General features: G+C 28.5%; 1 protein-coding gene across 2 annotated transcripts in view; it reads right to left on the reverse strand.

The window, feature by feature from the left end:
* LOC122522245 overlaps window positions 1-23,031 on the reverse strand; it is a 63,430-nt gene extending 40,399 nt beyond the window's left edge. For both annotated transcript variants that reach the window (XM_043643136.1, XM_043643135.1), the window contains exon 1: window positions 22,685-23,031. In XM_043643136.1, the coding sequence (XP_043499071.1) occupies window positions 22,685-22,817 (133 nt within the window). In that variant the 5' untranslated portion in view covers window positions 22,818-23,031. The remainder of the gene's footprint in view (window positions 1-22,684) is intronic.
* Between the last annotated feature and the right edge of the window lie 363 nt (window positions 23,032-23,394).

Genomic DNA, 23,394 nt, shown 5'->3' on the forward strand with positions numbered 1-23,394 from the left:
GTGTAAATGTATTATCATTAACCGATCATTTAAATTTGTGATATTATATATATGCACACGTAGAAAATAACGTAATACAGGATGACCCTAAATTTATTTAACAAAAATGAATTATTTTTCTAAAAGAGGTTAATTTTCAAACGTTAAATCCTACAAATATATTAAAAAATAAATGATCAATTTAAATTCATATATAGAAATAAATTTTTAATTAAATATTAATAACTTAATAATATTATTTATGGACTGTATTCAAATATATGTACATATATTTTTTATTATTAATATTAGAGTTTTAAATTGTTAACAATTCAATTAATAACGTCCGGTAAAGGTAAATTTATGTTACTAATTTAAAACTTATGAATCGTACTAGAAGAAAGCTTTTCGATCAAGGATAGAACATTATGATATCATCCAACTATAGAAGAGATTTAATTGATAGTAAATCGAAATAAATTGGTCTCTATTACATTGATTTAAGTGATTTAATCGATCACTCAAATTTCGGTTATTAAATAGACTTCATCATTAACAAATTATTTAAATATTATCATTTATCGATCAACGATGAAACAAATTTAGAATCAACACTTGCTCTAACATGAGTATTATATTTTAATAGAACAAAGTTTCACATGAAATTATGTTATTAATTTTATCATCAATTGATCGAATAAATTTCTATATCTTAATCTTATCTAACACAAAACGAAAGTAATAAAATAGTAAGTACTTTATCACACACTAAACGATCAGATCAATTTATGTTATCAGCTTAATAGCTTATCGATTAGATCAATTTATTAATATTATTGTTGCAACAACTAATTAACTTAAATTTATTTCATCAATTTATCTGCAGAAAACTACGTACTTACTGTTATAGTATATCTTTCTGATTAATGATGTAACAGATTTTATCAAAAAAATGGAATAAGTAAATATAATAAAAACATTATCGCTAATCGATCGTTTCAACTTTCATTACGAATCTACCGTCAAAAATTTGTAGAAATTATTTATTATTCTTAATAACATATAACTACAAATCAAGTGCATAGTATCCTCCTAGTTACAGTGCTGCTAAAAAAATATGGTACTACGAGGCCGCCACTTCAAATACCTGATAAAAAATATTTCTTATTTTTCAACTCAATAAAGCACTTTGAAGACACCCTGTATATTACATTGTGTATATCAACGACGAAACAATTTTTAAAACCTCGTTAAGCTATCCTGACTTTATCTAAGCAAAGCAATAAAATACGATAGTTATCATTAAACAATCATTTCAATGTTTAATATATCAGCGATATAATCAGCAACAGATCGAATAAATATGCACTTTTGTTCAATCGACAATCTAAATTTAGTGTAACAATTTAATAACAATAAATAATAATAAATCAAAGATAAAAAAAGAAGTTTTTGAAAGAAATTTAAACAATGTAATTTTACCTAAACGGAATTAAAACAATACGAAGTTAATCATTCATCAATCAGGTCAATTTACGTAACTAATTTGATCATTAATCAATAAAATCGATTTACACAACTATTTCATCGATTAATTAATCACCTAAATCTGTATTATACTTCTTCATCGTCACTAATATTAAGCATCATCATGATTCATCACAAAATACTACATTCTATGGATTAACAATGAAACAAGCAGTTTTCTAAAGAACTATCTAACTAACTAGCGATTTCTATGATTTTATCTAAACGGAAGGAAAACAGTAAAAAGGTAAAGCTTGTTATTTAAAAGTGAACATACAATGATAGTTAACAATAAGTAGCATATCTCTTTGTAAGAACGACGATGGAAAGTCGATAAACCAGTGCGGCGTCGTCCTCGTCCAGCGAAGGCAACGAACCTAACGTGACTCATCATCGTTTCGTGCTCACCTAACAACACAACCATACCATACCATACCATACCATACCATACCATACCACAGCACACGGCTGCCTGCTAAATCCGGCGCTCCTAGTCTGGCGCGTTGCACTAATTTCGCCTGAAGCACGCTATTAAGCCACTCGCGTAATATCGTCGACGTTTGAGTACGAGCTACGTGATTTGTTGCTGATTAAACGTTGCTTTACTACCTTTACTGTTAAAATGAAAAGATTCGCGAATGAGTAGTAAGGGGACAATTTACATTTTAGAGTTTAAATATTGGGATAAGTTTTCGTAAATTTAACGACATGCAAATTAGACTTTTAGCAATACTTTCCGAGATGTTCTTGACTGAAACGCGAAAATATTTCTAAAATATTAATTTCACGTTATTTTGTATTACATACTTTTAATATAAAGTTAAACGTTTGAAACAATTTTTAAGCCGTCTGCGAGATGTTTTAGCTATTTTTTATTAAACGTTCAATATAAATAACAGTGTTTATAAAATAAAAGGACGCGATTTGGTAAAGGAAACAATAATTTCTGACTGTAATGACGATAAATCATCGGTGGACATATCGGATCAAATGGTAGGATATTATTGTCCGCTTAGAAAAACATTAAAATGATAACAAAATGGTGCAGAAATAAGTTTCAGCTTGTAACGAAAACAGTACACGTGGCGACGAATGTTTTTAAACTATGCAATACTAATCGCTTATTAGATATTTATTATTACAATCAAAATAAAATAATATATCTATTAAAATATAAATTCTTCTTAAGTTTAAGAACCCCTATACTTTGCAGAAAAACTCCATCAGAATTCAATGCTCGTATATTCGTACACGATAAAAAATTATAAAGAAATAATTCTTTATTCATTCTTTGCATTCCTTATTAGAAAACTTTTCTGTCGGAGCATGCGCGTATAGAAAAGAAAACTACATATTATAAGAACACACGTATGTGTGTGTATATATACTTAATATACTTGTATGCGTACGTTATTTACACACTCTTCTAACGTACCAGCAAAGATAAGAAATACACTTTGTCGTGTTGGTCGTTCGAGCGGTGCACCGACCTGACCAGATCATCGTCCGAGTGTAAACAAAGTCAGGTCTTTTTATTGATCACAGTATAGAAAACTGTTCTATCCTTGTTGGGATGTTTCTAGGTAAACTTCTTGTTTTATTATCGTGTTATGCAAATGCAATGCTTGATTACGACCTTCGTCTTTACATTTCGTAACACTATTCAATACGATTTCGTTATACTTAACCGCAATTACGATTCAATACATCGTGAGTGGTAATGTAAAAAAGAGAAGGAGTGAGTAATAGAGAGAGAGAGAGAGAGAAAAAGATGAGAGGAAGGGGGAAGTCATTGTATCGTCCCACGGATAAGAATTGTCGTTGCAACGATACATCCGGGCCGATAAATAGAAGATAGACGCTTAAATGTTCTTTATTCTCATGACAGTTACAATTATCTTTGATATTGCTCGTTGTCAGCAATGTTTCTGGAATTGAATCCAGATATTGTTTAATTTGATTTTTGTTTTAACAATAAGTTATGTCAACGAATGTAAACGCGATTGACAAAATCGTAAAACGTAACTTTAATATGCAATACTTTGTTTACTTAAAATATAATATTTTTTCTTTTGATATACGACAAAATAAATATATAATTCCATTTCTTTGAACAAATGTTGATTTGAACAAATTCTTGACTTGCGATTTATTTCTCCAATAAATCTGATAAATTTGGCCAAACTTTCTCTTTCTCTTTCTTTCTCTCTCTAAAATTATTCCGTAGAAATCAACAAGTGTCTATGTTAATAAGATACCCAATGTTTATCAAGAAATTGAATGTAATGATTCTTGAACATCTGTATCAGTACAAAAAATAGCACCACTTCAGCAAGAAGCTGTAATTTCTTCCATTTTCCCAGAACTATGCTCACGGCTGATTTAAAAATTTGTTGCCTCATGTGAAAAAAAGACTGCACATTTTTCTTCCGAAAGTAGTATGTAATGTTCCAAGTATAGTCGAGTAAGAAAATAACATTTAGTTTATTCAAAATACACGTTCTATATTTATTTTATTATTTAATAATAATAATAATAATAATAATAATAATAATAATAATAATAATAATAATAAAAGATTGCTATTTATATAGTCAGTATTTTTAAACATTTCAAATTACCTTTAATTAAATTTAATCTAATTTTAAATGTGATGTACCTATAAATAAATAGTCAAGATTTATAATATAATTAAAGCATATACATTGTATCAGTATTTCATTTTAACGCAACCATGCCCCTATTATAAAAAAAACTCCATTTATTAATATTATTTAAGAATTATTATATTATCTATAAGAAAAATAATTATTTTTAAAATGAAATGAAAATGAATGTTCATACCGCATAAAATATTCATATATGATGTTTATATATTTTATAAAATACTAACCGGAAAAATAAAGCGATAAAAAAAAAAGAAAAATTACATTATTTTCATACCTGTTTACAAAACCTTCCTAAACATTGCAAACACCTTCGAATATTTCTAATATATTTTGACTTAAACCAGATTTCTTTAATCTAATTTCGAACAATAGAAATCTATCAATAAGAAACGTAAGATTTTCGAGATAAAAATAATCTCTTTAAACCAGGAGAACAATCTCACATAAAGATTCATCTCGAAAAATCAAATTCTATTAGTCAGTTTTGAAATATTAGATGGATTCTTTTTCCAAAATGTGGTCTGAGATGAGTAGTCCAAAGTAATTTACATTTAAAAGAGGAGATATATATTCGTGACTTGGAACAAAGTGGTATAATTCAATGTGACAAAGTAGAAAAATAATATGAAGCAAATGCAAGGGAAAAAGGAAACTTATTCTTCTTGGCTGATGTAACAATTTCTCGAGATAGAATAATTTCTCTAGTCAAATTCGAAATGTTATAAAGTTTTCAAAGCAACCAGTAAATATATATATATATATATATATATATACGCCATTGTTAAAAAAGCTAAAAACAGATTTAGATCTGGAAAATTGATCTAACAGTTTCCTCTTTCTATTATGTTCCACTGAACCACCATCGTATAGAATAGTTTAAAAATTCAATATCCTTCCTCATTTCTCTTTTCTTTCCTGATAAAATCATTATAAGAACTTCACGAACGAGCTCCACCACTACTTCTTTGCGTAAATTGAAAACTTCGTTAAGATTCATCCGCTTGTTCTAGATAGTTTTCTACCTTTATTACTTTTAAATGAAAATCTTCTAAACTAACTGGACGAATTATAACTAAAATAAACTAACTACCCGATCTACATCAACGAACGAATCAATTCTACTCAATTATCAGATTATCCAATTACTTGATGTTTATTTTTATTGAGAAGTGTGCATGTCTCGCCCCTTTGTTTGTTTTTTAAGATTTTTTTTCTTTACTTTTAATAAATATCTTTTTTATCTATCATGACAAATTCATCTTTCTTGAACGCGTCATAAAATAATTCAATTAAATTTTTTAAATCATCGATAACTGAAATGCAAATAATTTATAATTGTCAATTAGGCAAATGATTGTTCTTGAATAAGGTCTACCTTTTATCGAGAGCTTTAAGATAAATAAAAAACCTTCGCTTTCGCTCATTGTAACGCTTGAAAATTGCAGGAGAGGCGCGTTTCCATTTTGTCCCTGACCGATTTTTTCATTCGGTCATCCAGATAACGATGGAAAGGAGTGCCCCAGAGACAGATAATAACTTCTAACTATGCTATATCTATCGTGAACTTTTTTCTATTCTTTCAACGAACCAAGGAGAACTGTTCCATGTTTTAATGATGATAGCAAAAAAAAATACATCATTAAAAATAATACATTTTTTTGGTCACATTTATTATTTATATTATCATAAAGAGGTCATCAACAGCTTACTGGTGAAAATATACAAATAAAATAAAATATTATAAACAATACAAAGTATTTCAATTACTAATCAAATAACTAAATATTTTAATTACAATGTTAGTATTACCATCTTGCTTACTAATAATTTTCTTTTTAACTTGTTGGCATATTTTTTATAACTGTAAACGTAAAGTTTAACGTAAAGTGATACTTAAACATTATAAAATAACAGATTATTATTAACATTCGAACCAGAATTATAAATAATTTAATATCAAAGAAACAAATTGATTCTTATACTAATATTTTAGACTCGAAACTTTTCAACTTACTTAAGTATACAATTGGACAACAATTATTTTGGAATAATCATTCTTTATGTTTTAATAAACAAAAGTACAATTTTTTTTATTTATAAATCGAGTAAACTGATTATAAAAAATAGTTCTTTAGCTAAATATAGCATGAATAAGAAAGTTATTCACCCAAAAATAAAACTATTTTAAAAAGGAAAGATCTTATGATCCTAGCCATCTATCTATGAGAGCAATAACCCTAAAAGATCTTCCTAAAAATAAAACTATTTAGTGTAGTGTATTTTATATATATATAAATAAATATAAAAATAAATAAATATATATATATAAAAAAGACATTATTATTTATATAATTTTTTCTTCTGTCATTTTTCATAACATTTTATGAAATAATATAAAAAAAGGAGAGAGAGAATGAGATAGAACTCATAGTCGATCAACGGTTGAACAAGATTATAGAAAGTTCTAGTGATAGGTGATATGTGTTATGTGTGTGTATCAGAATCAGTTTATATACCTATTAAAGTAAGAATAATACAAAGTATTATTAAAAATAATTAAAAATCACATATCTATTAATATAGTTCGAATATTAAACAGTTTTTTTTATTTTATTAAATGAAAATTTTAGTTTAATCAATCTTAAATATTAATAAAGTATATTGCAATATTAAGCATACCATAAATGATTGTTAATTAATCGAAAAAAATGTATATTGTAGTTTAAAAGCACGGAGTATAAGTTTGATGCACCGTCTTCTTTGAAATTCCCTGTAAGACTGAACTATTTGTCCTCTATAAAAGTTCTTTTATTAAATATTGTTTATATGTCTTTCCGAACGTTGTGCGCACATATAAAACGTAATAAATAGAATTTCCTTTTTCAGAAAGTCATATAAACAACTTTCAATGAAAGAACTTTCATAAAGGGCACCATGCCAGTCTAACGGTGGATTTCGAGGAGGACGATGCACTGAACATATACACATACATTTCCTTCCATTAATTAACAATCATTTAAGTTATGTTTAATACCTAAATATACTTTATTAATATTTAGGATTGTTTAAATTAACATACAATTTTTTTTAAATTTCTGCACATCGATGACTTTGAGTTGAAAATTTTTATCTAATAAAATATCAGATCGAAAATATCTTTAATATTCCAAGTATATTATAATAGATATGTATAATTTTTAAACAAATGTACTTTGTAGTATTCTTACTTTAATGGATAATTAATTCTGATACTAAAAAAACATTTAAATGACAGTAAACACAAAGGATGAACAATCGTTGGACATAGTATTTTCCTTGTTTTTACAGTTATACTAACATGAACGATTTGACGGTACGGGCGTTTTTTATAGATTATTTTCGCATTTGTTTAATTGATTCGTCATAGATAAAGCTTTCAAGTTAAATTCATTAAATATGTAATTAAGGTATACTAACGTATTTATTTCTTAATTGTCTTATTCCTAAATACATTATATGAATATTTTTTAAGCAAAAATGTAGTACACGTAATGATGTACGATTTTATAGAACACTCACTGTATATATGAATCAATTAATTACTTTCCACATAATAATACGAGTTTCACTTCTATCGCACGTGAACCCATACTTTGTCTCTATTTTTACTTAAAAAATATTAATAACCAGTTCCTGTGTGTGTGGAATCAGTTTTTATATATATTCAATTTATAATTAATTTATATTGTATTTTTTTACTTTTATTTTTACAAATTCGAATCACTTCTCTATGAACATCTTCTCACACATATCCAATACTACCAAAATGGTCGCGTCTTTTTTACCGCCTTTCTGGAGTCAATTGTACACGGTTTTTGTTTTTTTTTCCGAACAGATCATTCATCCATTTTACTAACCGTGCCCACGTTGGTTGATTTTAATAATCTGACGGGAACTTGTTATCCAACATGACTAAGCCGTTGACATATTAAATTTATATTTAATGTGCGTATCGGATATTAAATATAAATTCTATATGTGAGCACACAGTTCACATAATTAACGCTACTTCAAAGATGAATCGTGAAAGTGAATAATATCGTTTTACAAGCCTGAGAAAAAAAAAGAAAGAAAGAAAGAAAGAAAGAAGAAAATAGACATACTACAACGTCTCGACAAGCTAAACTCAAGGTGGGCAGCGCGAGAATCACGTTCCTCCTCGAATGAGTCATCCTTAAGAATCTTCGACGTTTATGAGATAAACATTTTTCTTCCAATAATTTTTGCCAGCTCTTACATCGGCAGATGCTTTTACGAGCATTACTTTTCTTCCAGGTAAATTTTCTTAGTAATGCATATACACGCATATCAAATTTGATTACTCGTTCCAGTACAATGCTGATCATTTAAATGCCTATTTAAATCTCTTGACCTCTCAACTTAATTGATTTTAACGAATTTTTTAATAACCTTCTAGAAATCCAATATGGCGTAGCTATTTTTACACTCGATTCATGTTAACTATAATAATCAAATAGAAATACTGTCAAATAAATAAATGGAATTGATCGAGATAAATTTTTAAGAATAATGGAGATTGTTTTACCGTCACTTTAATCTCCGCTCAAATTTTTCTCATAACGTGTATCAAATTTATAAGATCGCTCATTCAAGAAAAAAGTTATTTAACTACTCATTAAATCTCTTGACTCTTTACCTAAATTTATTTCAATAAACCTTTTAACGATCTTTCCAACTTCCAAAGTAGCGATTCATGATTATGAAAATAATCAGACGAAAATACTAAAAAGTAGATCAAATTGATCGAGAAAAATTTCCATGAATAATCAACTCAAAATAAAAAAAATAAAGAGAGAGAAAGAGAGAAAAAAGCACAGTGGACCTTTTGATAGTTATCAAGTTTCTCAAATAAAATCTTTCACGTAATGTAGATTTAATTTGATTACTCCGTATTCTAATAAAAACTTGGTTCAGTATCCATTAAATTTCTTGAACCATCGGCTACAATCATTTCAATAGACTTTTTAACGACCTTTCAAATTTCCAAAATGGCGGTTCACAATAATTAAAATAATCTAACAGAAATACCGAGAAATGAACAGAGTTGATCGAAAAAAATTTCCAAAAATAATCAACCCTAATACAAAAAAGAGAGAGAGAGAAGAAAGAACAGTAGATCTTTTGATAGTTATCAAATTTCTCAAATAAAATTGTTCACATAACATAGATTTAATTTAATCATTCCTCATTCTAATAAAAACTTTTTCTTCAATATCCATTAAATCTCTCGAACCATTGGCTGCATTCATTTTAATAGACTTTTTAACCATCTTTCCAATTTCCAAAATGGTGGTTCACGATAATCAAAATATTCAAAGAAAAATACAGCAAAGTAGCTTTAAAGCGATCGAAACAAGTTCCCACAAATAATCGGTTGTCTTTATCATGAAAAAAGAAAAAGAAAAATGATAAAGATAAGGAAAGATAGACAAGGCGAACAAAACGCAAAGAATAAATCGAAGAAGGAAGAAGAATTAAAAACAAAGAGAGAAATGCTGGCTGTTTACAGGGAAATATTCGATCGTTACGAATTGAAAAGGAAGAAAAAGAAAGCTAGTAGGGTTCATCGATCCATTCGCGTTTGAGCGAAGCTCAAAGGCACGTATTCCTCGCAGCTTAACTCGTCAATGCATTGAATCGAGTCATTGTCTCGTCCGGTAATTATCCCCAATGCCAATAGAAAACTCACTTCCGTTCACGGGGGTACTTTCCCTCTCTCTCTTTCTCTCTTACATAAACGTGCTCACTCATTGTCAGTCGTCTCTCCTATCGTCAAAAGCATCAACTTTCGGAACATATGGCATATGTGTGTTTATATAACCATACAAGTTTTCGGCGCCATCGGCACGCGTCATGTTCGCACAGTTCTTTTTGGGTAACCAATGAAAAGAGAATATTCGATGGTTCTCCCCATCAATAAGAGTCAACGAGAACAATAGAGACTATTTTAACTTAGGTTAGCTTCTAACATATATTTGTGTACATTTACAATGATATTGTATAATGTATATGTATAATGTATGTGTACCTAAGTATATGCATATTCCTATATAAGATGTATATATATAATATATAGCGTATATAAATAATGTACATCCATAGACATCTGTATATATACTGTTTAATATGTATTGCATTTTATACCGTATATGTCTCTGTATAACGTATACAGGGTGTTTCATATCAGTTATTTTCCGTAAAATTTGATAAGCATATTCTTAAACGTTTAATTAAAATGTTATAACAAAAATCCGAAATGATATTGGTACTTCATCCATGTTTCGTTGACATAACATAAAAACACATTACTGATATCTATTTGAATATGTAACAATAACATATTCGGATATAACTTTTTACCTGAAAAATTAACTGCGCGATCTTTTTTTAGATATTCTACAAAACGAATTGCAGTCAGAATTAGTAGGAAATATTCTATTATTATTTCATCAACATTTATGCATCTAATTAGATAGTTGTCCAGTAAATTATGCGGTACCTAAACGACACCGATTAAATGACTATTACCCCCAACGATGGATCCTTACTAACACTATAGTATATCACCGTAAATTACTCTCTACGATTATTAAAGACGTATTGAATTTTAAATATAAAAAAATCATTTACCGACATTACTTTCCGAACAATCTAATATTTTATTCTGTATATGTATGTATAATGTATATGTACATGTAAATATATAAAAAGTATATATTTGCAATATGTACCATATGTAAAAATGAACCTTTAGGTATATCATATATGTATACTATTTAATATGCATTTGTATTGTATATTGTATGTGTGTACATGTGCACCTATGAGATAAACAATATAATCTATAGATAGTGTGCATAGTACGTGCACGCGCATAAATCGAGTAGGGAAGCTTACAGAAAAGCAGCTTGTCGGCTGACCTTCCTGCCCATGAAACCTGAGGTCAAAGTTTGAGAAAATACTCGCACATAAAGGTCAATGCGAAATTTAGTGTTTTTTTATTTCTTTTACAAGCGTTTTATTAGATACACTAATCGAATTTTTATTCAAAAATAAAAATAGAAAAAATTATACAAGTGTCCAAGCTCAATAATTGCGTTAAATTTTATTACAAAATCGAACGAACAAAATAAAAATAAAAACTTTTACGTTTCATAAATTTTTTTTCATTCAATTCTTTTTATTATATTAAATACTTAACCAGATTTTGATAAATAAAAAAAAATCAAACAAAAGAAAAATGCCGCGTTGTTTAAATCTATCATACAGTCTATTTTATGATACTAAATATAAGGGTCAGATTTTCACATAAAATTAAACGATAGAAAAATTTCTCATTACATAGACCTTTCATTTTATGGTCAGGAATAAATACTTGGTTCAGATTTTCATAGAAAATCAAACAAAAGAAAAGTAACATTTCTATACCCCATAGACATCTCATTCAGTTTATTTTATGGTGCTTAATACATAGGTCAAATTTTGATAGAAAAGTAAACAAAAAAGAGAAAATTAAATATACTATAATCATAGACTTTGCATTCTGTCCATTTAGAATTGAATTTTGAAAATAAAACATATATAAAAATTCGGGTTGCAGAGAACTTCCATTCGGTCTATTTTACAATGGAAGATTGGGTTTCGATCAGATTTTGATGGAAAAACGAAAAAAAGTAAAAGGAAATTAAATATTTTTTAATTACAAAGGTTTCAGTCAGTCCATATTATGTTACTGAATATTTGAATTGAGTTTTGATTAAAAAAAAGCAAAGAAAAAAAAGAAAAAAATTTTGTTAAAATGAATACTTCTATGGTCAGAAATTTTTCATTTCAATCAATCTTTTGTCTATGAATGCTTGAATCTAATTTTGATTGAAAAACTTCACGATATAACCACAAATCAAACAAATTTTATGATATATACTATAGTTATATACATCTTTTATTATGTCCATTTTATGGTTTAATTCTGATAAAAAAATGGAATATACAAAAAAAAATATGAAAATAAATAATTGCATGATAAAATAAAACAAATATATTAATGTGTACGATCAAATATTAAAAAGTGTATTACATAATTAACTAATTGTAAGATATTTCTTAATCATACTTCAGGATGCATGATTCATAAGCTGTATTGCAACTTTTACACTAACAACTCACGTCGTTCTGTTTCAATGTTGCTAAAACCCATTTTTCTTCTCGATATACGAGAAATCCATTGGTAAATTTCTACTGTCTATTTTTCTTGCATAATTTCCATGCAAATTTTGAACAAACTGAAAAAAAAAGCTACAACCTAGGCATATACATCTCGATAGAACGAATAGTATTGTAGAAGCTTTTACCGAAATCACATAGTTTCGAGAGGAGGAGAAGAAGAAGAAGAGGAGAAAAACCCTGGTTGAATCCGAAAGTTAAAAATAGACGTTGCAACGGAGAGATAAAAGTGCAATCGATCGCCCTCGAACAGCCAGGACAATCAGAGTTACCTTGAAATTGTGCTAATTAATAGCGATTTCTACGGGATGTACGTTTATCCGGTTGATATGATAGGTATATTGTACAGTCATGTAAATATACATGAATTCTCTTTCTCTTTCTCTCTTTAGAATCGCACAATCGAAGATCAATAAAGTAACCTTGGTCTTTCTTTCGATGGATAGTTCTAGTTTCGCCTTTGTGGGTGTTGCTGATGTCAGATGAGAGGCCTAGTTTGCGATTTTTCAAGGACGATTAAACTATGAATTAGATTGCCAGGAAGATTCGTGCCGATTTAGATTTTTAATATGTCATACATATATTTATCTTTAAATCGGAACGAAATTTTGTGTGAGGAGACCTAATGTTATTATAAGAATTAGGTTACCCAAAAAGTTCGTGTCAATTCTAAGAAAAATGTATGTATATTAATCAGTTACATGTGTATTTTATGTAAAATATATAATTATAGTATGTTATATTAATAGTTTTATTGAATAATTGTAAAATTGTTTATAGAATGTTATGCTAATGCGATCAAAAGTGTAATCAAATACATTCCATTTACCTTTTCGAAATAGAAAGGCAACAAAATAAAATTACGTATATATATACATATATTTATAAATCAGCACGAACTTTTAAGGCAACACAATACTTACTTATATATGACAGAACTATCAAGGAATTCTCATCCTTGAAACTATTTTGATGGAATCATCAAGTTTTTGATTGGAGAAAGATTAATGATGCACACTTTTTTCATAAATATGTATAACACGTGTACTGTACGTATATATATGATGCAGCATTTAAATTTTAATTTCTGAATATATCTTAGCTTGTAAAAGCAAGATAGTATTTTAGATATAAATAATAAATAAAAGGCAGTATTTATAAATAATTTATAAATAACAATCGTTTCAAAATCAAAGTAATCAAGAATAATTAAAAGAAATAATAGGATTCACAAAATAATGATTGTAATGTCGACCTATTTTATTCATCCTTCCTTCCTTCCTTCCTTCATTCCTTCCTTCTTGTTTTACAAACCCGTCTTTGGGTTGAGGCTCGTATGCAAGCCGTTTCAAAAATATAGTCCCTCAGCCCCACCCTCGCTACCGTTTTCCCTTTTCGTTTCACCCTTCGCAAACAGCTGCCTCGCCTTTCGGTCTATATCCGTAACGAGTTGTACTGTCTGCATCGACTGAACAGTTTTTATCCAAACTTTATTCCTTTTCTTTTTATAGAATCGTCCAACAGTCCAAATGTACAAGCTCATTCGTATTTCCTGACTTTGTAAGATGTCAGGAAAACGATGATTCTTTTCTAACGTGACAAAGATTAAAATAGAAGTTGTCTATTTTTTGTATCTGATTGTAAGTAATTTGAGTATTATTTGTGTAGGATTCGTGACAAAAATGAAGTCATTAAACTTCACTGGACCGGATCTACCGCTATCCGGGCGATTGTTCTATCCATTGAGCTATCCAGGACCTTCGGTCAACTTCCCCACGAATACATATATTTTTATTTTGGCACGGAGGTGCTTGATCGTATATTTATATTTTTCCAAAATTTACCCTTCATTTTCGTTTAAAAATTTAATCTTGTCTTTGAACAAAAATTCTCTTCGATTATAATTTATTAACTCATTGTGAGAATATAAAATACTTACACGACTTCAAATATACAAAATTGTCGAGTTATGTAATGTTTTCAGATACTAGCACGAATTATAAAAACTCATATGGTTATATCCATATCCTACGTGTAATATTGAACATTTTATTCGTTTTAATATAGAAATAAAATAATTCTGCTTGAGTTGAGAGAGTTAGAGTCTTTATATTTTCAATCGTATTCCGTAGAAACACGACTTTCGAGTCATTCTAATCCAAGTACTTGTATGTAGGATATGTCGACTGGTACCGACTCGCCAACACTCGGCACAAATCGTTTATAAAGTTCCACCCACACATGGCACAAGTCTTCTTACGACCTCCATTACCCTTATTCAGCTTTAAGTCTAAACCACAAATTTTACGTTACTTGAAAACGTTCTATGTAAGTATATGCAATGTATAACTGGACTGCTCACTATTCCCTCGACGTTTTCTATTTTAACATTTGTAATAGTAATTAAAAATTAATTATTATTGCGTTGACCGATATGTAATGTTGTAATTTTCAATTTAGAAATTACTGATGTCGTTTATTTAGATATTAACTATTACAAAATATGTTAGTAAGACAAAAAAATACTATATAGTGATATTTATTTAAATATAAAATAGTAACTATTGTTTCGACTAGAACAAAATAATTGCTAGATATAAAATCTATTTTTATTTTAAACATATTATATGCGTTTATTTAAATATGAAATGCTAAAAATATTTTTTGTTTTAATATTATATCGTCTTATTTATTTAAATATCTGATAGCAAAAAATTTCAATAGAAAATTTTAAAAATTTTATGAATATATTTAAATATAAATGATTAAAAATTTCGACATTACCTATTAGTCAACCCAATGAGTAATAGAAACATTGTTTAAGATTTTTTCAATATCTTTTATCAATATATTTCATTTGTTTCGTAATAATGACACACACACATACACATACCCACATCGATCTATAATAAAACTATAAAAAATAATTTTAAATTTCAAAGACGTCATTCTTTGAATAATGTTTCATGACTTTCCTACGCTCGTGCACAAACCCAGCAGGCGTAATTGAGATTTCCTCCGATCAACGCGCGAGTACCATCAATTATCCTACGTTTCTTCTTCCTCCTCCTGATCCTCATCCTCCTTTTTCTCCTCCTATTCCTCCTCCTTCAATTCCTCCTCCGTCTTCACGTATAATCCTACCAAAACCTACTTTTTTCCTATGTTAATGGCTCAATGAAAATTCACTACATTTAATTCATATTCCGTAACATCGACCTGACTAATTGTATTTAATAGGTCAAAAGATAATTCCAAACGTAAATTGAATTCATTTTTAGATTGTTGGTTTCCTCCAAAAACGAAAAGAAATAAATGTAAATAATACAATTAGTAAGTTCCAAAAAACCTACTGGATACAATTGGTTGATTTTTTATCGGGTTAACTGAAATGACAAAGTTCGAATTAACGTGAATTCAACATCTAAAAAAAAAAATGCAAATTTCAGTTTATAGGTCAACAGCACATTAGATGCGATTGGCCGATTTCTCGTAATAGAAAAAAGTTTGATTACACTGTGATATAACCAATCATGAAAAATCAAGTCAATATCTTGGATAATCGATTTTCTTTAAAAGCGAGTAAAAATAAATGCAAAAAATCTAACTAATGGTTCTTAACACTTATGAGATGTAATTGGTTGAGACTACGTTGCAAAAACAAGTTTAACTAGATAATAAAATCTGATCAAATTTATCTATCGTTGCGATAAGAATCGAATTTATTTCCTGGGTAATTCATTTCTCTTATAAAGAGCAGAAGACAGAAAAGAAAAAATGCAAATATAATGAACAGATCGTAAAACATTTCGGACGATACTGATTGTAGAAAAAAAGTTTGATTGAATGCCAATACTTCAGCCTAATTTATCAATCATAATGCTAAAAACCGAATTAATATCCTAGCACATTCACTTACTCCGAAAAATAAAAGAAAAAAAAGAAACGTAATGGATAGATAATAAAACATATCAGATGCAACTGGTCGATTTCACACTGCAGAAAAGAATTTGATTGAACGATGCAATCTCAGCCAAATTTGCCAATCATTATGCTAAAATCCTGAATTATTCATCGTCCCCAAAAAATAAAAAGACAAAGAAAAAGAAGAAATCCAATGAATACGTCATAAAACATATCGGATTCGACTGGTCGATTTTACAATGCAAAAAAAAAGTTTGATTAAACGACAATATCTCTGTCAGCCAAATTTACCAATCGTAATACTAAAATTTGGAATTATTTATTTTCCCACTGCAAGATTTAGGAATGAAATAAAATAGCAAATACAATGTGAATGGAATATAAAACATATAAGATGTAACTGGTGGATTTCGTTAAAGAAAAAAAAAGGTCGATCGACAAATGATATCTCTTCCAAATCTGAAAAGTAAACTGGTAAAGTTAGAATCAACATGAAACTAAGTCAAATTACCGTAAATCAATTGATCGTCTGATTGTGAGTTACTATCGCATCGAAACTATTCTTATTAATATTGAACACTCCAATCGAATGTCCCCGAAAAAATGATTTATACACTTTCTTCGCACTAGATTATTACTAACAAGCGATAAATCTGAGGAAAGGAGAAGTTTCGATAGTCTTGTGTTAGTGTCGATTAAATTCCGTACACGTTCGGTCCACAGAATCCCTTCTCTTGTTCGTGGACCAAATAGATAAGAGGAATCATCTAGTTCCGAGTTGAGTTGAGCTGAGTTAAACTTGAGTTGTTTAAACTCTCATAGCTCGATTTGTCAATCGCTGATCTGCAATTCTCATCGAAACGGATCCGTGAATATGCAGAGGTTGGCCTTCAACTTCCGGAAGTTAATCAAATTGTACATAGAAGCTTACAATTAATCGACCGTATGCTGTTATGAATGCTGCATGATTAATTGCACGGTAAACATAACCACCACCCTTTTCGTCAAATAGTACACATGCAACACAATTACAAATTCCTACAAAATTGTCTAATTTTCAATGAAATGTAACTTTCTTTAAAAAATTATATTTTGAAAATATTTGCAAATAAAAATATAATTTTCAACGTCATAATTATACGAACTAATTTGAAATTAAAGTTATAATAATTTTTTGACGCTGCTAACTTTTGGTATCGAACTTTGAAGGAAACTTAAATTGCAAGAAGATAATTTAGTAAGATCCAAGACTTGTGTAACTTACTTTAAACTAAAGATAAGCGAATTCTTTAGTCGTGTTTCTTCACAGTCAACGCCTACATTGTAATCGACATATATTAGACGGAAAAACGTTTTACACGACGATTAAGCTATTGGCTTAAGAATGAGGCTCTTTCTAGCACATTAAACGATTCTTGTGCTTCGTGGAAACTTTCGAGATGGTCAGTGAAAACTTGTAGGAAGAACAGTGTAATGGTTATCATTGATTCTTCGAACTTGTATCTTTTTTTTTACGAACAAACTACTTTCAATATATACGTCAATTAAATTATAATAACGAACTGATAAATTATGTGTTTGGTACATTATTTATTATTAATATGAAACTAATAAATTACAAATTTATAATATAAAACTATATGTATCTAAAAAAGAATTTTATAAAAATATTGTTTATTAATTTATAACAAAAAGATGCAATTATTTTTAATAAGAAAGTGAAATATTGTCAGCCGATCTTTTCAAAATATCATATTATTATAAATCATTTATCTAGTGACTTTAATATTTTTCATAGAAAACTATACGTGCACTTATATGAGAAAATAAATTTCGAAAGAAAAAACGATAAAAATAAAAATAAACTAGGATAAATCGTTCCATTTTAAGTTTGATAAGAAAACTTGAGCGACGAGGTTCGTCTAAATTTTGAAGCACTTCTCTTAAAAGATGGAATATTTTTGTGGAAATCTACGAAAGGCAACTTCATGAATGTGCATATTCTATCGTCGGAGGGACAATGAAGAAGAAAGTGGCGCGGCCGACACTTCATTGCCGCTCTCGAATTCGCATTGTTATCCTACCAGTGGACGCTTGAAAACCAGGCAATCAAGAAACGTCTATACGAGTGTCATTCTCTGGTGAATGACCTTTCGTCATTTTTCCCTACAATGGAAACTTTTTTACCCCGTTAAGATTTTCTCAAGTAACTTTTATAACAACCTTTCATTCTCACGCAAAAAAAAAAGAATCATGAAAAATATCACCGACCGTACCTAGTGATCTTCTTTTGAATAATTTAAGTTTTCAAATAAATCTTTTTATAAATAAAAAAAAATAAATTTATAAACGATTTCTATTTATTTTTATAGATTTTTCCAAAACTTTTAAATAAAACAATCAAAATTCTATCATTTGTTCAACAAGCAAAATTATTATAAAAATACCTCGATACCAATAAAAAAAATAAAGGAAATATGTAATATAAAGTTATGAGTAATAATCTATGACTACGAAGAACAGGAAGTAAGATATCATCATCATCATCATCATCGTCATCATCATCGTCGGAATATACATTGAAAGGTTAAGTACTTGCTCGAATACGTTCTCTCTTCCTCTTAATCGGTATTAATCAGCAAGAAGACGATAAAGAAACGAATCTACAGGTCGTAAGCAGTTATCGGAAGTCAATTCGAGTTCGACCTTCTCCGAGTTCGAAGACACTTACCAACTATGAACGAATAAGTTTAAATGTATGATTATTCCGAAGAGAGTGTTAGCTACTTCGAACAAGCGTTCGAGACTTCCATTGACAGCAAACACATTTTGAAGATCAATGAATCGCAGTCTCCTCGTTTTTAATATTTGCCTTCTCTCTCCTGCCCTATCAATAGTGAATCATCCTCATCGTTATTTCTTCTTTACGTCTCACAAGAAACGTATATCTAAAAATTAACTATAAATATACAAAGTGTACCAAAAGACGCTTTACCGAGTTACAATATTGGAATTTATTTTTTAACAGATACTTATTTAGAATAATAGCATTGTTTTTAAAATGCATCATAATTTTTTAACAGCATTGTAACCAAGGATTCATATCTTGAAATAAAATACCAAATATTGTAATTTTAATAAATGATTTTAATAATATGATTTTTATTCTATTTTTTATTATGTCTTCGGTAAAGCAACTTTTGAGACATCCCGAGGGATCAAAGAAACGTAAAAATCGTCGATTTAAATTATCAAAAAGGATTACAATTCCATTCGATGACTCAACCCGCATCTAGCCTCGCAAATGACTAAGGCCTAATGCATATAGCAGTTCTTCGTAAATTGTTCCGTTCTTTTCTAAAGTATCTTTCGTAATACTGATCACCGATTCTTTTCTTTCTTAACCATTTGACCTTATACCGACGTAAAAGGGTTACGATCCGTCCATGCACGCATTTAACATGATTTATATATTAATTTCTTTTATAATTTTGTATAAATAAATGTTTCTAAATTTTAACTAAAAATTGATTTCATTCAAATTTACAAATTAGAATCAGATTTTCGATACATTTTTTTATAGTGACAATGAACGAATCGTAAATATATTAATAATAAAAGTATTTTGTTAGGAAATAATTTATTCGAAGTATATCGCGAATAATGTAAATTATAAATTAAACAATTAAAAAAATAAGTAAAATAGATCGTAAAGAAAAAAAAATAGTAAAATCATAAGAGATCAATCTCTCCAGGTGAAAAGTTAACGGTATCGGTTTACTGTTGAAAAAAAAAACTTCAAGTGGACTTAGTCACGTTTACCGTAAAAAATACGAATAATGTCATGATATATTTATTGTGCATAAACGTAATTTCGCTATTTATAAGATTCGCAAAGAAAAAAAAAACAAATATAGCAACTAGTAGTATTCATTTATTATCTTGTTAAACATTTAAATATTATATTCCATATTAATACAAAAATTAAAACTTTCTTCCTATCATTTAAAATAAAATAAAAATTTCGACTAAAAAGTATTATCCATCTTTTTAAGTAAGTGGCAGAAACATATGGCGGGAAATAAAAAAATTCTAAGCTGAAAAAAGAAATCTTTCGAAGAAAAGACCGGAGAATCATCGAACATCTTTATGCTCCGTAGAGTTTTCTAACAATAAGAAGTACAAGAAAATAACGAGACGCAACGGAGCCATTCGATACGAAAAAGATCCGGCTGTATTCATCTCAAGCTGCGTTAACACATTTCCAACCGACGAAAATAAATTGGACCAAATTATACAGAAAGCTACCAACCCTCAATGACCTCAAAATGAATAAATTTAGTTTGAAGATTCTGATATTTTTCAAAATCGTACTTTCATTTCCACAAAGTATGAATTTTATTTTACATCTAACAAAATTTGATACAATCTAACGTTTATTCAATAAATTAATAAGTAATTTTTTGCAAAATTATAGTATCCGTAAATACAAAAAAATTAAAATCCAAACTAAAAAAAAGGAAAAAACGAAACAAAAATAATTTAGTTTTTTTATAAATAATCCAAAAAGAGACTCGTAAATATAAATTCGTATTGTCCTTTCAACAAAATCCTGATCTTTATTAGGTCCTGTATTCGTGAAATGGAAAAGCAACAAAACGATACATCATTCGAGATAATTATTCTTCGTACGTTGGAATGGTATTGGATCAGACGTTCGATGCATTCTCCGTTATTCGAAGCGAAGGTGAATGCTTTTCACCGACCTATCACGATACTAGACGAAATGCCTCCTTCCCCACTTCGACATCTTTCAAGGATTATATATACATCTTCTTTCAGAAAGTAAAAAAAAGAAAAAAAAAGAAAAAAAAAAGAAAACACGAATGACTTCTTCAATAAGAATCAGCTGTATTTAAAAACTTTTGCTGAGAAACGTGCGTGACACTATTTTTAATTCTTGCAATTAAAATAATTCGAAAATTTTCATTAAAACAAAATGATGATGGTAAATGGCAAATAGTCTATATAACTATACTTAAAAAATCATGCTGAGTAATGTACGTGTTGCAATTTTTTATCCTACGATGAAATACTTTGAAAATTCTCTTTAAAACAAAATAGGCAGGACAAGTAAGGCAAAAATATTTCGATAGATAGAAATATTTCGCAGAACAAGTGATACGTATAATATAGAAAATAATAGTTACATTACTTTAGTCCAATTACATTACTCATATTAAATTTAATCCAACTAAACTAAACCTCATTCACGATACATACGCATACGTCATCAGTTTTTTGTTCAGATTTCTACAGAATAGATACAACGCTAAGTAAATATAGGTAAACACGCACTTGTATAAGCGTCACGTTACAGTCAAACGTGTTGTCTTCCTGAATATATGTATAAAGAATAATATGCAATACTTACGATTAGAATTATATAATTAATTGATAAACACGTTTAAATAACATAATCAAAAAAAACCAGACAAATTTCAATAGAAACAAATACGTAAAAATAATCAGAACGTTATTTATGAATTTTACAATTTCACGCTCTACTTTTTGTTATCTAATGGTAAGTTATATTAATTATTAATATAACATGTAATAAGCGCGCGTATCGGATCTAATACTAAGTATCATTTGTTTAGGATTATATTCTTTAGATTTTCATAGAGCAACTTCATAAACGTATGAAACAAAAACGACAATTATTGACCCAATACTTATAAAAAATAATAGACGGTATATTTTAAGATTACAATTTTGTTTTCCCGCCATATTTTTATATGACTTACTTGTAAAAAAAAAAAGATAGATAACATTTTTTTAATCATTATATATATATGTTTTGATTACAAATAGAAAGACACTCTACAAGATTTTTATTACTATTGAATATTAATGAGGAATCCTAAACTCAATATTTTAGTCGCCATATTTGTTTTTCATTTATTTTCTTGCCTTATAAATAACAAAACACTGTTATAATTAAATATTTATTATATATAAATATATTATATAATACGTATTATATATTTGTGTTCAACGCAAAAAGACCATGAATTGTTATTTATATAATATATATATAAATAAAAATAAAAATGTAAACATATAATATACATAATAAATAACAATTACTAGACCATCAAGCTGTCAATAAATAAATCTATCTATCTACATAATAAATATAAATATAAATAAATACATCTACAAGTATACATACAAGTATACATATAATAATAAATAAATATAATAAAAATATAAAAATAAAAATATAAAAATAAATTTACCTTGACTATCGGTATAAGCGGCTACGGCGATGATGAGAAAAATGAAAAGCAAGAGCACCGATTTGCACCGTACCATCGAAACACTTGGAAAGAAGAAACGGTAGTTCAAGTAGCACAAAGTATCACTAATCATGTTAACTTCTTGCCGTTAAAACGTCCTCCGGAATTAACACGATTAACTATTTTTAAGAAATTTATTATTTCACGCTATCATCGTTCGTTTAACGTTTCGCACATTTATGTTTTGTTACCTTTAAACACGAGTCACCTTAACTTTTTTCAACGCGACGCGAAGAAACACCACACCGTACCAACCACCACGTCCGACTACTCCGACTACGTAGACTGTTGCGACACCTCTGAAGTCTCTATCACCCCTACTACGCCAGCCTATCGAACGATCCTATCTTACGAACATACTCGACTCTACCCGATCACTTCCGAATCTCTCGATACTTCAATTGCGCGAGATTCGAATTGTACAAAGTTAGGAATATAAGTAAACTAATAATATAACGAAGTAGTTACCACCACCCATAGGTTATTAAGAAATAATGTTTTAGGAAAATTCGTGTTATACGAAATATAAAATTAATATAGAAAAATAAGATTAACTTCCGGTAAATAATAAAATTATTTAAAATATTCAAATACAAATTTTTTATTTTTATTTTAATGGCACATCAGTCCGTCATCATTTCGTATTTATA

This window comes from Polistes fuscatus, unplaced genomic scaffold (assembly GCF_010416935.1).
Source record: "Polistes fuscatus isolate 324 unplaced genomic scaffold, CU_Pfus_HIC Scaffold5, whole genome shotgun sequence".
In the NCBI taxonomy this organism is placed as follows: domain Eukaryota; kingdom Metazoa; phylum Arthropoda; class Insecta; order Hymenoptera; family Vespidae; genus Polistes; species Polistes fuscatus.